We start from the raw sequence: 14,327 nt of genomic DNA, 5'->3' as shown, positions 1-14,327 counted from the left end.
ACGAGGCGGCACCAAACCATACAAAATAAATAATTTTAAAGAAAAAGTTTTAGGTTTGTCATCAATCTAATGAAAAAATAAATGAGGGATAAAGGAAATTTAGGATAATTGTTGATGCTTGGTAGAAATACACTTCCCCTCCTATAAAGGCTGATGTTGAATATAATTGAGATTTTCATCTTTGGGATATATGTGACTGTAAAAATATGCAATTTTTAGAAAACTTTCTATACTTTCCATTAACTTTTCAAAAAAAAATAGATTTTAGATTGGATAACCAAATGAAAACCATCCAAATAATCAATTTAGACATAATATAAAATATTGTTTTTCAAAATAAAACCACTAACAATATTTTCTTTTTGCAATCTCTTATTTATTACAGAGAGACTTGCAGCAGCACTAACAGCAAACAGTTATCAGACAATACAAAAACAAAAAAACTGTGTAGAAAATACTTACCCAGCCCTGGTTTGAAAAAAATATAGATTTATGAACAGCCCAAGTCATCAAACGGGTGCTTTTAAACTTAGACTTTTAAGTTCCTTTTCCAAAACCCAAACTCTAAAATAATAATAAAAAAAACTACTGAGCATGTCTCTTGATTGACAAGATTAATAAAAGTTGGCATTTGCTGAGGGAAGAAGCCATCATGTAGACTAGGTCCTTAAAACTTTACTGCAGCCAAACATCCAATGCGATTTGTTTTACAGGGTAAAGCTGATGAAACTGGGCTCATAGTTTAGACTTTAATGGGGCAACATTGAAAACTGTAAAACACACAGCATCCTTAACCCATTTATAAATAGATCAGAAATGACTGCTGTGTATTCTCTCACAACAAGAGGAGGAAACGAGAAAAATCCACAGTTCCAAGCACTGAGGAAGTAGCAGGACATCACAATCCTCTCATGCTCACCAAGTACATATAGTGTTTCAAGAGTCTCAGACGCAGAGCCTGAAGGCTTCAGGCTTCATCCGGCTCAGGAGATGCAGATGCGTGACTCCATGACTGATGTAACGGGGACAAATGTGAGCGTGTGCGGGCTGTTGGCAATTAGGAGTGAATGAGAGAGCCGAAGACAGTCATTCACAGAGGAAACTAAAGCCTGCCCTGTCCTAAACAGTTCAGATGGGATGCAGGAGTGTGGCCAGTTCAGGCGCTCTCAGTGACCTCGGCCGGTTGCAGCTTAACCAGGTGGTCTGGCTTGTTGCCGTTGCTGTGGTGCTCCCACATCAGCTGGTAGAGCTTTTCCAGGTCCATTGTGTACTGCTTGGTGTTGAAGAGGGGGCTGCAGATTCGATGCTTCCACACGCGTGCTCTGATCATCTTTAGGCTGCAGAGAAAATGACATTAGATTTGTGGAAAAACAAACTCCACATATCCTCCATGCTTAACTTACTACTCCATGTCTGATCCCAGCTTAACTGCGATGTCCTCGTAGTCCTGGCGGCTATGTGCAATCAGCTCAGGGCAGCCCAGACAGCGGAGCTGAGAAGCTGCAACACGGGAAGCCAGGGTCTCACCTGCAAGAGAGGTTTGTTAGATAAAGAAACACACAGACAGGAAGTCTCGACTGACCGCCTCCTCACCTGGCATGGTTACCATGGGAGTTCCAGCCCAGAGGACGTCCATGCCCGTCGTGTGACCGTTGCACAGCGGCGTGTCGAGGCACACGTCAGCGAGCTGGCCTCTCCTCACATGCTCCTCCTTAGGAGCCACAGGGGAGAAAATGATGCGGGAGGCGGGGAGACCAAGGTTCTGAGCGTACTGCTGAATGTTGGGCTCCCCGACAGCAGGGAAGCGGAGGAGCCACAGCACACTGTTGGGCACTCGTTTCAGGATCTGCAGATGAACAAAACTGCTTAAGAAAGCTGGAATTTGATAAGACTGAAAAGTTCTGATCTTTGCAGCTTACATTGGCCCACATCTGTAGAGTCGGCGGGTCGATCTTGTAGAGCTGGTTGAAGTTGCAGTAAACGATGGAGTCTTCTGGGAGGCCGTACTGGGAACGGGTCGTAACTACAATGGTACGTGGCACTTCCTCCCCGGTGGCAGCTTTGTTGTTGATCTAAAATTGGAAAATAAAAATGGCAGATTCAGCAATTTTGTATTTGAAGATTGGAGCTGAACTGTAATTAAAAGCAGAGGGATGCAGATGACTGCAGCAGTTCTGCACACTCAACACCTACCTGTGTGGTGGCCAGGCCGTTGCTGACAGTGAAGTTATTGATTGTGACCTGGATTTGGCCTTGATTGATCATATTAATGATTGCCTCTGCGGCTGTGTTCATGGGAATTACAGGCATGGACAGAGCTCCGTTGGAGTCACCAGCTGATTCCTGGTTGTTGTCACACTTCATCTGGAAAACGTCGATACAAAGGTTAGATCAGTGGGAAAGACAACGATCGACCATCTACAAAATTCACTCACTTTGATGACTTTGACGTCAGGCAGACTGTCCAAGAAGGCCTTCAGATCAATGCCGTTCAGAACAATGCGGTTGTCGAAGATGTGACCATTTGACTTGAAATCGATCACTGCCTTTTTCTGTAATAAAACAGTTCAGTTTTTTTTTTTATTTGTGAGGATTTTTTTTTAGATAAAAAAAATGACAGGACTGGGCGTAAAAGACAGACCTTGAGGTGGGGGAACATGTTGGCGTGATCTCCAATGAAAAAGGTGTTTGGCATGTAGGCGAGCTTCTCAGAGTACTGCTCAGCCACTTCCTTAGGAGACGTCTCCTTGTCAGTTATGATGTAGTCCATGAACGGGGCTCCGCTGGTTCCGGGATAACCAAGCCACATGGCCTGTTAGAAAGCAGAAACCACAGGGAGTGAGATCTTGAAAACTACAAAACGTTATTAAGGGAGTGGGAAAAGAGCTCACCTGAATGGGAGCAGGGCGAAGGGCAAACAGCTCGTTTCGGGCTCCTTTGGTGTATCCGTTCATGTTGACCAGAATGTTGATCCCATCCTGGTGAATGCGATCGGCTGCTTTGCCATTGCAAGGGATCTGCAAAAAATAAACAGTTTAATGACCCACTAAAGAAAAGTTGCTTTTGGTGTTTTATGACATGTTCGTGTAGCATTTTTCTCATGATGAAGGACATATATATAGCAATTTAAGATTAAAACTGCATGTCTGAGTATTTATTGAAATCATGTAGCAGCAGAGGAAAACTTGCTATTTGAAAAATCTCAGGTTTGTGACGCAGTAGCTGCTGTGGACGAATGCAAGTCTCCCTTCTCAGGCACAAATCTGATTCATCCACTTGGAGACAAATGGATCCCTAAATGTCTTAATTTTCCTCAGGTGAGCTACCATCTGGCTCTAAACAGTACGACTGGACAGCTCTGGTGTTGCTCGACATTTTTTTTGCAACAATAATGCCTATTTGGGCTTGTGAGGTGCTATAAGCTAGCGGCAGAGAGTATAAACAAAGGGCTGATGGGAAATTGGCAGAGGCTAACTTCTGTTCTGACAATATTGAGCACATCTCAAAGGTAAATTTCCAATAAGCTCCTGCTGCTCTGCAGAAAATATGTCTTTAAAAACCAACAGGCTTTTTGATTTTGGCTAAAAAATGCAAAATCATAATTAAAACATCACTTTTACAAAAAGAAAAAAAAATTAATTGAGTGAGACTTTAAAAACCTAAAAACTTTTCTCACATCATAAAGATGGAAAAAAAGCAGATTAGCAGAAATGAAGCATTATAAAAGCTACCTGTGAGAGATCTGTGAAGTGATGGGCTTCTGCTACCACCTTCACACGGAAGTTTGTGCTATCGTCAGGGCTGAGCGCGTAGCAGAAAACCTTACAAAGAAGAAAACAGATTTTAGTCACCTGAGTGCAACGATTCACTGACAAAAGCAGGCTAAATAATGTGTAAACCACTTAATAAAACATCAGAAGTTCATTTACCTCAAACTTCTCTGGATTGTGCATTCCAGGGATAGACTGCATCAGGTGGGATGTGGGGTGGTTGCCGAAGTCGGAGCTGACGTAGCCGATGCGCAGACGTCCACTACTGGCCTTCAAATCCTTGGGATGCTCGTAAGCAGGTTTGTGCAGTGCGTTAATCTATAGAAGAAGCAGCAGGAAAGAATAAGTTTCATGTGCCCATTTTATTTTATTGTTAGTTGTGAAATTTTCACAATCTCTGCAAAGCTCTCATTATCAACCCTCCAGCAGGATTCAGCTCATCCCTTACCTTCATTACATCCCCAAAAACGGCAGAGCCATCACCAGCAACCTCAACCACCCAAAATTAAAACGAAAGTTTACTTGCTTTGATCAGTGCGTGTACCTTGTCCAGGCAAAGGTTTCCATGGCGCTCGGCGATTGCCTTGCGGAAGTTGTGGGAGAGCGGGTAGAGCATGCTGTGGTGCGGGTGAACTGACGGCAAGCGGTTCTTGTCCAGCTGGTCAGCCACGATGCTAACCAGCTTCTTCATTCGCTCGTCATAGTCTGTCCAGTCACACACAATCTGGAAAAGGGGGAGGAGGCCCAAAATAAGTAAAATCTATAATTCAGAGTAAAATAAGAAATGAAAACAAGAAGCTAGAATTACCTGTAAGCAATGTGCCAAGTTACAGTACGCATCAGGAAAATCTGGCTTGAGTTTCAAGGCGGTGCGATAGGATGCTATGGCCTCTGGGATGTTTCCAGAATCCTGATGAAAATCAAAAATTTTAATGAAGACGACGATGCACAAACAATAAACCAAGATCGAGTAATAGCAGAAGTAATGCCCACCTTATGGATGGAGGCCAAGTTACTATGAGCATCAGCGAAGGCCGGATTGATCTGGATGGCACGAGTGTAGCACTGCAGGGCTCCCTGGACATCCTGCATTTCCTTCAGAGTATTTCCCATGTTGGAATAGGCATCAGCAAATGTGGGGCTGATCCTAAAACAAGAAAATGTGTTAAACAGGAAGGTGAAAGTGGAGAATGCTTTCTGCTTCAACTGTTTCTAGACCTGATGGCCTCCTTGTAGTGCATGAGAGCCTCCTGAAGTTTGCCCTGCTGCTGCAGGACACTGGCAAGGTTAGAATGAGCTGCTGCAAACTCTGGGAACACCTGATGGAGAAACAAAACCATACCATTTGTTAGGTTTGTCTGCTCAAAAGAAACGGAGAGAAGCAAGCAACCATCGAGTCACCTCCAATGCCTTTCTGTAGAGCTGGACTGCCTCCTCGATGTTGCCCTGTTCACGTTTGATATTTGCCAGGTTATTCAGGGAATCGGCGTGAGTTGGACACAAACGCAAGGCTGTGTTGTAGCACTCTTCTGCTTCAGACACCTAGAAATGATCCATTTTGGTGTTAAGAATCAAATACAAAAAAACAGGAAAGATTCAGTTTAAAGTGAATGTTGGACATTACATTTCCTTTCTCCTTCAGTGCGTTTGCCAGATTGCAGTAGGCATCGGGGAAGTGGGGCTGCAGCTCAATGGCCCGCCGGTAGGTGTCGATGGCCAGGTCGATGAGTCCCTGTTCGTAGTAGACGCAGGCCAGGTTTCCGTGAACCACTGCATGGTTGGGGCTCAGACTCAGAGCTCTCAGGTATCCAGCGACAGCTCTGAAGATGCAACACAAAAAACAAGGAATGTTCACAACTATTCAAGATATTCCCCAGAAGCTATTAAGGGAACAACAGTTTGAGGTTTACAGTTTTTAAAACTGCTATCGTGGTTTTTAGAGTCTCTACCACTCCTCGTAGATAGAAAAGTATGCAGAAAAAGATTTTTGCTCCAGGATTAAAAATGTCACAAACTTCATGGTAACTTCATAAAGGTGTTGTAAACATTAAGAAGCAAGACTGCAAAGTCAGTTCTACTTGAAAACTCACCTGTCAAAGATGCGAGCTTCTTTCAAAACATTTCCTAAATTGATATAAGCATCCAGGAAATTTGGGTCCAAGGTAACTGCCTAAAAATAAGGAAATAAAAGCACGATAGAATGATAAACATGTTCAGTAGAGCTTTGTATAGACAAGTTTAATTCTTCCTACCTTTTCAAAGTGATGTATAGCGAGCCATATTTCCCCCTGGGCATTGAACACACAACCGAGGTTGCTCCAAGCTACTGCAAAGTTGGGCTGAGTCTCAATGGCTTTCAGGTAACAAGCCTTCAGTAGGTTTACAATGACAGAAAACGGGACAAAAAGAAAGGAGGAGAGAGGTGGAGCGGAGAGGGGAGGGATTGAAGGTAAAAAAAAAAAAAAAGAAAAGAATAACAAAACAAAAAAAGGGCAGAAAGAACAAAATTAGGAACTACTCTCCGAGATAGCAAAAAGTGAGTCTACAGCATGGGCTCGCTGGCGCAGAAGTCTGCCGCGCAAAGCTGCAAAGCTTTTTCCTACGCTGCGCGGATCCAACCAGCACCCACACACACGTTCTCATCCTGAAGTTATGACCACCTTTCAGAAAACACGGTGGTTCCTTTTTACCGCCTACTGTCCTTATAGAACAACACTGAAAATAAGCAGACTGGTAGACTTTCACAACCTTGGATGTTGAACAGTGAGTGCAGGTGATAGTCCCTGTAATGCAGGCGCAGTCAACGCAGGCGCGCTGTGTGGGTCTGCCGCCAACACCACAATGCACCATGTAACGCTGCTTGCATGACCTTGCTCCTGGCAAAGTTCTTACTTCGCTTGTGCGCTCGCTGAATGGCCGGATGACAATGGCTGCAGACCAACAACCCCTGGCAGATCATCTGCAACACCAGACTAGCACACACTCTGCAGCCAAGCGTATGGGAGGATGACAGCCGAGGGGCACTGACAAAAGGGCTTTAAAATTGTACTGATTGGGGGAATTTTTTTGTGCTTAATCACAGAAACAGAAAGCCAATAGTTGCTGAATGAGCCAAAAAAGCGCTCAACACATTTGTCATAACAAATCTTGTCTTGAGGGGTTTTGGTGCATTTGGGAGCGAGGCTGGTTTTTGGGTGGGGCGAGGTCCGCAACCAAACAGGCCAAGGGGAATGAGGGGGAAGGGCGTGGGGGGTTGCACGCGTGCGCTTTCCGCCATTTAGGTTGCTTGAGAGGGTATCGCTGCGCAGCCCCTGCGCTACTGCAGACTCACAGCGCATTTTCTGCATCATCAGAACGCTGCAACTCCAAATAAAGAAAGGGAAAAAAACAAAACAAATAGGAAAAATAACCAGCATGTAAGAGTTAGAGGGTTTCTTAATTGTTTTTCATAATTACAGCTTCCAATTTTCTTTTTACTTTACATTAAATTAGTTAATTAGTATTACAAATTTCAATAAATACTAACTGCAAAATATTAAGTTTACTTTTTTTTTTCTTTCACAAGAGAGAGGAGCTCAAGCATGAAGTAAGGTGGTTTTTCTTTTGTTGGCAGTTACAAACCCGTTACCATATTTTTGGACTTTGTCAGAGTGGTGGTCGCAGCTGGCTGGAAGAAGAGGAGAGGACTGAGGCTGCCCTAGTGTTCCTTTCCGCCAGGCACCTACGCAGGAATAGTGTCACCCACCTGAAACCTTCTAAATAACAATATCAGTTGTGGAAAAAACCAAAAGAGACAAAATCAGAAAACAAGATCGTTAGTAAAAGTTCTTCAAACAATACATTATTTGTTGATTATGGAAATAAAGCACCAAATCACAACAAAATAAAAACAAAACTGTAGCACTAGCTTTAGCTTTCAGTCATGCAATGAAGGTCTCTGATAGAAAACAAAAGGAATGCTTGCAGACTAACTGAGGGAAGAAAGGCTTTGCGGTTTAGTTTATCACTGACTTGTAGTCAGACTTCCATTTTTCTGCCAATTGAGAATTTAACACAAACTAAAAAGAGGGCGATTACTGGCTTGATCTTACCCAAATGAACTGATCCAGTTTCAGTGGGAATATTATTACATATTTGAAGGAAAATGGAAGAAATATGAACCAATGCTTTTCTTATATTCCACTAGCATTTTCATGAAATATTAAAAACAAAACTTTGAATTCTTTATCCTGTTCTGCTTTCTTGAATCCTGGCCAATGGATAGGAGAGAAAAAAGTCTGTGGTTTAAGTACTTGTATCTAGAAGTCTCCACAGATCTGAAATAAAGAGGTCATTGCTGCTGCTGCGCATCATACTGTCTTTCTATCCCAGCATCTGACGCAGGTGGTGGAGCATATATAGTGAGTGAGCTGTCTGCTTGACACTACTTCAAAAGCCCTACGGCACTGAAGAATGAGATTTCCAAGATATTACATGTAAATAAAAGGCTGTGCGTGTCACTAACTACCAGGATGAACAAAACATCCTAAATCTCAGTGGAAGAATTGAGACTTTTGTACATGAATGGTATGTAGGCATGTGCCTGGGCATCAATTGGGTGAAGCCGATTGGTCAAGAAGGCAGCTCTAGTTGCGCACACTCCACCGATCCTTAGCAAGCGCGCGGGGGGCAGAGCTACAGAGCTGGGGAGCTTGTGACTCCCAGATGCTCCTCCACACTCCTTTACCCCCCTCTAGCATGAAATAAGATGGCCTGTAACCAGCAGGACAACTCCATATGTCCAGATTTGAACTGACCAAGGTAGCCCCCCCCCACTGTAACCAGCATATTTCAAAGTGACAAAGTTGAGCTGTAAACTCTTGGTGGAGAAAAAAAAAATTAAAAAAAAGAAGAAGAATCCACACTGGCAGAAGCTACCAGCTGAAAACAGGGATGAAAATATTGTCATTGGGCACTTGATATGTAACACAGGAGTATAGCAGTTAGGTTAGAAACCATCTTATCTTTTGCACTTCAATATAATTACTAGCTTGTCATCAGTTCATAATAACTTCAAAGACCGAGCCAGCATTTTCCCTCCCGGGTAAACATCATGAAGATGAAGGGCCAAGGTTCAATCTGAAGGGTTCACTTACTTCAGCCTTTCTTCCTGAAAGGGGAGGGGCTGACCTTTCATTAGGAAGGTCAGCAAAAACAGTGGGACTAACAATAATATGGAGCTATTTTTTAAAAACATATGCGCAAAAAATATCTTTAATTAAAGAAAAACAAATATATTCACTTTACATTAGTCCTAAAAAATGCTTAAAGTGCCATACGAGTCTTTTTTGACTCTTTTGGATCAATATTTTCAAAAAACGTTTCTAAACTGAGGTGAGAATTTCCCTGCAGCTCTGTAAAATTAGTTGATGCTGTTGTTCATCGTCCAGAGAAAAGAGGACTTCAATAAAGCTCCTAAAAGTAACTAAAATTTAAAAAAGGAAGAAAGGATCTATGGCCTAAAAAGACAAATCTTAAAACTATAGGAGAGAAAAACAGACCACATTTTAGAATTGCAAACCCAAAGAAACGTACCTTAGCCTCTTCCAAACGCCCCAGGGCTTTGAGCAAGTTGCCCAAATCACTACGGACACAATAGAGATCCTGTAAAAGAAAAAGTACACACATTTAGCCATTGAAAAGAAAAATGTTTTTTGGTGACAGCGTGTGCTTTTTATTAATTTATCAAGTACTTAATAACAAGACTTACTGGGTTGTATTGTAAAGCAGACACATAAGCTTGGACTGCTCCTTCCATGTCTCCTGCAGCCACTAGGGCTGCTGCCAGGTTGATGTACCCATCGATAAAATCCGGCTTCAGCCTCAGTGCGTGACGATAATGCTCGATGGCCTCCTGCAACTGACCACGCTCCTTGTACACGTTCCCCAGGTTGGAGTAAGCCTCTGCAAGCATCGGATTCTGCTTGATGGCCAAGGTACTGAAGTGAGCAGACCTGCAAGCAAAGATAAAAACACGGTTAAATTGGTAGAACTCGCAGCAATAAGATTATATTAGCCATCACAGCTTAAGCACGGACCACTGCTTGTAGTTTTTGCAACATTGTCTTGTAAAGACAATTATTTGATAGTTAATTTTGCACTGCAGCAAGTAAACCGCTTTTAAAGTACAAAAACATCACCAGAAAACCCTTCTCCCTAACTACAAAAAGACTATTTAGTGCGGGACTATCTAGCGCCCTGGACTTTAAAAGCAATTCGAACTCAACGCTCACTACTTTTTGTCAAAAGGGCAAATATGACACAGATTTTCAGGAGTAAAAAATTATGAACATTTTTAAAGACTTTTAAACCATTGACTGTTCTGAAGATGAAAACTTGACTTGTATATGAAAAATAAATGAAAATATTTTTTTTTTCACATGAAAATTTGTTCAAACACAATGCGTTGTGGTCTATATTTTCCAATCTAGTGAGCATTGATCCACTGGTTTGTCACAGACAAATTTCTAAGGCACTGAATTTTGGAATTGTAGATTCATGCAGCTCTAAAAAAAATGGAGAACGCACTATATAGTGCATGAAATTAGACTCTACATGTTTTTTCACTGAATGCAGTTAACACACTTACAGGCTTGCCAATTAACCACACCCATTTTCTGTTAAACAGAAGCAAATACACAAACAATAGACTGTAGTTCTGTATCCCTGCATGCAAATTACTTATTGTAAAGCATGAATTAAATAGTTTGTCGGCACCGCCATCGTTTTTTTCTTCTTCTTTTTGAATCATCCGCAGAGATAGAGACAGCAGACGAGAGAGGACGACTGTCGCTCCACAGGATTTCTCAGTGGACTTGTTTCTCCCTCTTATTTGCATCTCACGTTCTTCCCACCCCTCCCCTCTGTCTCACCTGTCAAGTCTTCTGCACTGGAAGTGAATGGAGGACAAGAGCAACAACACTCCAGTGTTATCGGGCTCCTGCCTCCACAGCTGCATGCAGTGGCGCTCGGCCGCCTCAAAATCCCCTGACTGATACTCCCGGTGTGCAAGCTCAGCCAACCCTTGGAAGGAAAGCATACGTTTTGTTGGTTCTGGACCACCAACACAAGCCCAGGAGGGGGGAGGAAACGACACGTTAGAGGTGATGGAAAATAATAAAGACGACAAATGAAAAACAGGAAGAAATTAAAAATAAAAAACAAACAAACATGACAATGTTTGCACCAAAATAAAATTTTAAAAATGGCTGACAAATGAGATCTCAAAATGAGACAATGGGCAAAAATGATGGGGGACACAAGAGGTGAAATAAGGAGGAAATTTCACATTTTTTTTTTTACACGTTATAACCATCTTTAAATATAAATTATTTTTAGAAAAGATAAGTATGCTTTCACACAAACTATTTCGAAAAATATAAAAGAAAATAATGAAAATGACTTTTCTAAAGTCCATAATAGAGCTTCTAACAAGAAATTCTCTTTTATTACTAAAGTCCCACTCCGATCCTTTTTTGATCTTTTGTAAAAGCGTTCCCATTGGTTTATTAATTATTATAAAGCTGTTTTTAGCTTAAATAAAAAAAATGTAATATTTTCTGGGACCTATTTTTTGCAGAGCGGCAAGAATTCGTTAGAAACTTCCCCGAGTTGTGGGCAGGATTATTGGCGCAGAGAAAGCCTTCCCTTATTTCCCATCATCCCTTCGTTTACGCTCTCTCCTGGTAGCTTACAGCCTTAACCTAACATCACTGGTGCAACAAAAATGGCAAGCAATATTGGAGCCATTAGCTGTAGTTTTGAGATGGATGCCAGCTCAGACAAGGGGGGAAAAAAGGATGGATGCATCGGAATGGAGCAGGAAGCTTTTGGCCCACCTAATGTAGCACCTATAGGCTTTTTTTTTTAATCCCCCAACAGCATTTTATCATATACTTCTGATTTCAATAAAGAAATACAAATTGTATCTTACTTTTCTTTATGTGTGTCCTCTATCATGAGAAAAATGCAATGAGAATATGCTAAAAACACCAATTGGAGAGAGTCTTGTATGAGATGGTGGTGGTGGAAAAAAACTGAAAATTATTTTGTTGATCTAGTTAAGGCTAGTTTTTTTATTATTATTATTATTATTATTATTAAAACTTCGCTTGTTCATTATTTTCAAATTTTGATAAACGAGTATCATTAAGAAATCACGTTTTCCCCATAAGTAAATAAAAATAATAAACAAGATGTCTCTGAAGGCATTTTAGTAGGACACTGCAGCGCCCTCTTATTACAAACCAAAACGCCTTGGTAGCTGGCGGCCATTTTCTCGGCCAAACCACGAGATAAATTTTTAATTCAAAATAAAAAATAATTTATTACTATTAACTTTCTTTTAAACAGCACAATTATATTGATTTACCGACGCTAAAGGGGGTATTTTTAACTGTTTCCTACCCATTTAAACGCCACATCTGCCTAATGTTAGCTCATCTAAGCGCTTTATTTGGCTAAATACATCAGTTTGACGGAATGTTTGGCACAAATCAGTGAAAAAAAAATCAACAATATAACCATCATAGTATATAAAATAGTATGCATTAAATAATACATTGATGTTGGGAAGAGCTGCATTGGCTAAACAGGGTCATACTAGCATCTTCATTTACCTTTCGTCTTTTATCAATGTTGATTAACCGTATAAGAGTTAGCTTAAAAGCTACTTTAAATGGTTTTCTCCGATTATTTGCAGCAATATCATACAGTTTATTCATTAGAAACGCTGACTAACCTGTACTGTCTGCCACGTTTCCCACAGAGCTCGCCATCTCCCCAGTCTTCGTTTCTTGCACGGTGGTCGTCAATGTGTCGTCTGGCAGCTCACAGCTTCAGAGAAAAGGTTGTATTTCTTATATAACTATCGTCTTCTTTCCGAGACGAAAACCACTAAGCACGTTGCCCGGCGAGTTGGACGGGTTGCCTAATCTCTTGTTCTTTACAATTTCCGCTAAAACTCTAACTTAAAATGTCGCTATTTGTGTATATTTACACAATTAATATAGTTACCGTACCTACATAAGAAATAAGAAATATATAACGCTACCGTTCACGATGTTGAAGTCGTACAACAAAGCAGCTATTGAACGTAAAATGGCGAATTGGGTGGAACTCGTTTTTGTGATCAACTAGATCCTGACACCGCCGTTGATAGAAGACTATAGTTAGGCTGTATTAAATGAGGCTATGCATCCAAAATATATATTTTTATTTTGATTACATCAACAATTTATACTCTTATTACTTTTGTTTTAAAATTAGACTGTTAAAGCATAGCCTTGCGGAAGAATACAATGGTGCAGTGCGACGCACACGGCAAAAGGCAGCAGCACTGCTCGGAGGTATCTGGAGAAGTCACGTGTCAGTGCAAAGCTGTGCTGCAAGGAAGTGAAAGGTGCGCTAGTCTCACAACAAAGACACAAATTACATAACCGTGGGTTGTTTGATTTTTTTTAGTTCTTCCAGTAGATTTTATATATGTATACAAAAAAAATCTCGACTTAAAAAAAAACAATTTATCTGCAACACTGATAAATGCCTTGTAATTTATCGCATTTTTGCCAACATCTAATCATTTTATAAATGTGTTTTGTCAAAATTGATATAAAAAAAACAAACAAAAAAAAACAGTGTCTTGCTTTCCTTAAAACATTTCTCTAGGTCTTTACTGTGTTAAAAATGTGTCTTAAACAAATGTTTAATTACCACTGCAAAAAGCAAGTGTGGATTTTCTCAATTATTTCCAAATGACAACTATTCCTGACATAAAAGTGTTGCAGATATGCTAATAGTGTGTTTAAAAAAGGTGCAAATAAACCACGTTACTGCAAATATTTACTATTCACAACTTTTTACTCTATTATTTTAATCCAATAGATAATCTAATGTTCTATATTCTTGTTATTTCAAGAAGAAAACAGAATGAGAAAAACGAATAAGTTTTATTATAAATGTGCTTATGCACAAAGAAAATATCTGAGTAAAATTCTTTCAAAGAGTACGCCTGTTTTTTAATTTTATAAACTTGTTAAATTCAATGAATCTTTTTAATCTTATAACTCAGTATCACCCACCTCTGCACACAGGTGAGTAGGAAGCAAAAACAAAATTTTACTGAAGCAAACACTAAAATGGTAAATATTTGTATAGTGCTTTACTACCTTCCTTGAGGGCCCAAGGCGCTTTACAGTCACAGTCCCATTCACCCATTCATGCACACTCAGCTGCTGAACACAGGAGCCAACCTTCCACCAGGGCCAAGTGGGGTCATCCCACTTAATGGAACTAATTTTACAATCAAAAGTGATCAGTATAAGTGAAAATAAACAGAATATCAGCAGCTGTCTTAAGAATCTATTGGGCGTGCAGAACTTTTTTTTTTTTTTGCTTATAATGCATGTGCTGCAGTTTTCATGTTCAAAAACCTTTTTAAAATCTAATTAAGACTGTTCCTTTCTTTGCTTCCTTGCTTTCCTTCTCTTATCCAGGGTGTGTCTGTTTCTAAAACAAACC

The 14,327-nt window shown here is 40.6% G+C and overlaps 1 protein-coding gene across 5 annotated transcripts; it reads right to left on the bottom strand.

The window, feature by feature from the left end:
- Positions 1 to 354: 354 nt before the first annotated feature.
- ogt.1 (O-linked N-acetylglucosamine (GlcNAc) transferase, tandem duplicate 1) lies at positions 355 to 12,993 on the bottom strand. 5 transcript variants are annotated; one of them, XM_024282990.2, is made up of 23 exons: positions 12,862 to 12,993; positions 12,550 to 12,644; positions 10,682 to 10,832; positions 9,520 to 9,763; positions 9,345 to 9,413; positions 6,023 to 6,139; positions 5,861 to 5,940; positions 5,395 to 5,590; positions 5,172 to 5,312; positions 4,989 to 5,089; positions 4,764 to 4,917; positions 4,579 to 4,680; positions 4,297 to 4,494; positions 3,930 to 4,088; positions 3,732 to 3,821; positions 2,892 to 3,017; positions 2,642 to 2,812; positions 2,436 to 2,552; positions 2,194 to 2,364; positions 1,920 to 2,072; positions 1,594 to 1,846; positions 1,404 to 1,527; positions 355 to 1,337 (listed from the first exon to the last, which is right to left on the bottom strand). In XM_024282990.2, exons 2-23 carry the CDS (start codon positions 12,584 to 12,586, stop codon positions 1,157 to 1,159), a joined length of 3,135 nt encoding a protein of 1,044 aa, XP_024138758.1. In that variant the 5' UTR covers positions 12,587 to 12,644; positions 12,862 to 12,993; the 3' UTR covers positions 355 to 1,156. The 5 variants fall into 5 exon arrangements, with proteins under 5 accessions (XP_024138758.1, XP_024138756.1, XP_024138760.1 ...); XM_024282988.2 differs by having other exon boundaries at positions 10,682 to 10,862; positions 12,550 to 12,912; XM_024282989.2 differs by having other exon boundaries at positions 1,157 to 1,337; positions 4,315 to 4,494; positions 10,682 to 10,862; positions 12,550 to 12,912.
- Between the last annotated feature and the right edge of the window lie 1,334 nt (positions 12,994 to 14,327).

Source organism: Oryzias melastigma, linkage group LG10 (assembly GCF_002922805.2).
Source record: "Oryzias melastigma strain HK-1 linkage group LG10, ASM292280v2, whole genome shotgun sequence".
In the NCBI taxonomy this organism is placed as follows: Eukaryota; Metazoa; Chordata; class Actinopteri; order Beloniformes; family Adrianichthyidae; genus Oryzias; species Oryzias melastigma.
The sequence above is the reverse complement of the archived record's forward strand: the minus strand, read 5'-3'. Positions and strand labels throughout refer to the sequence as shown.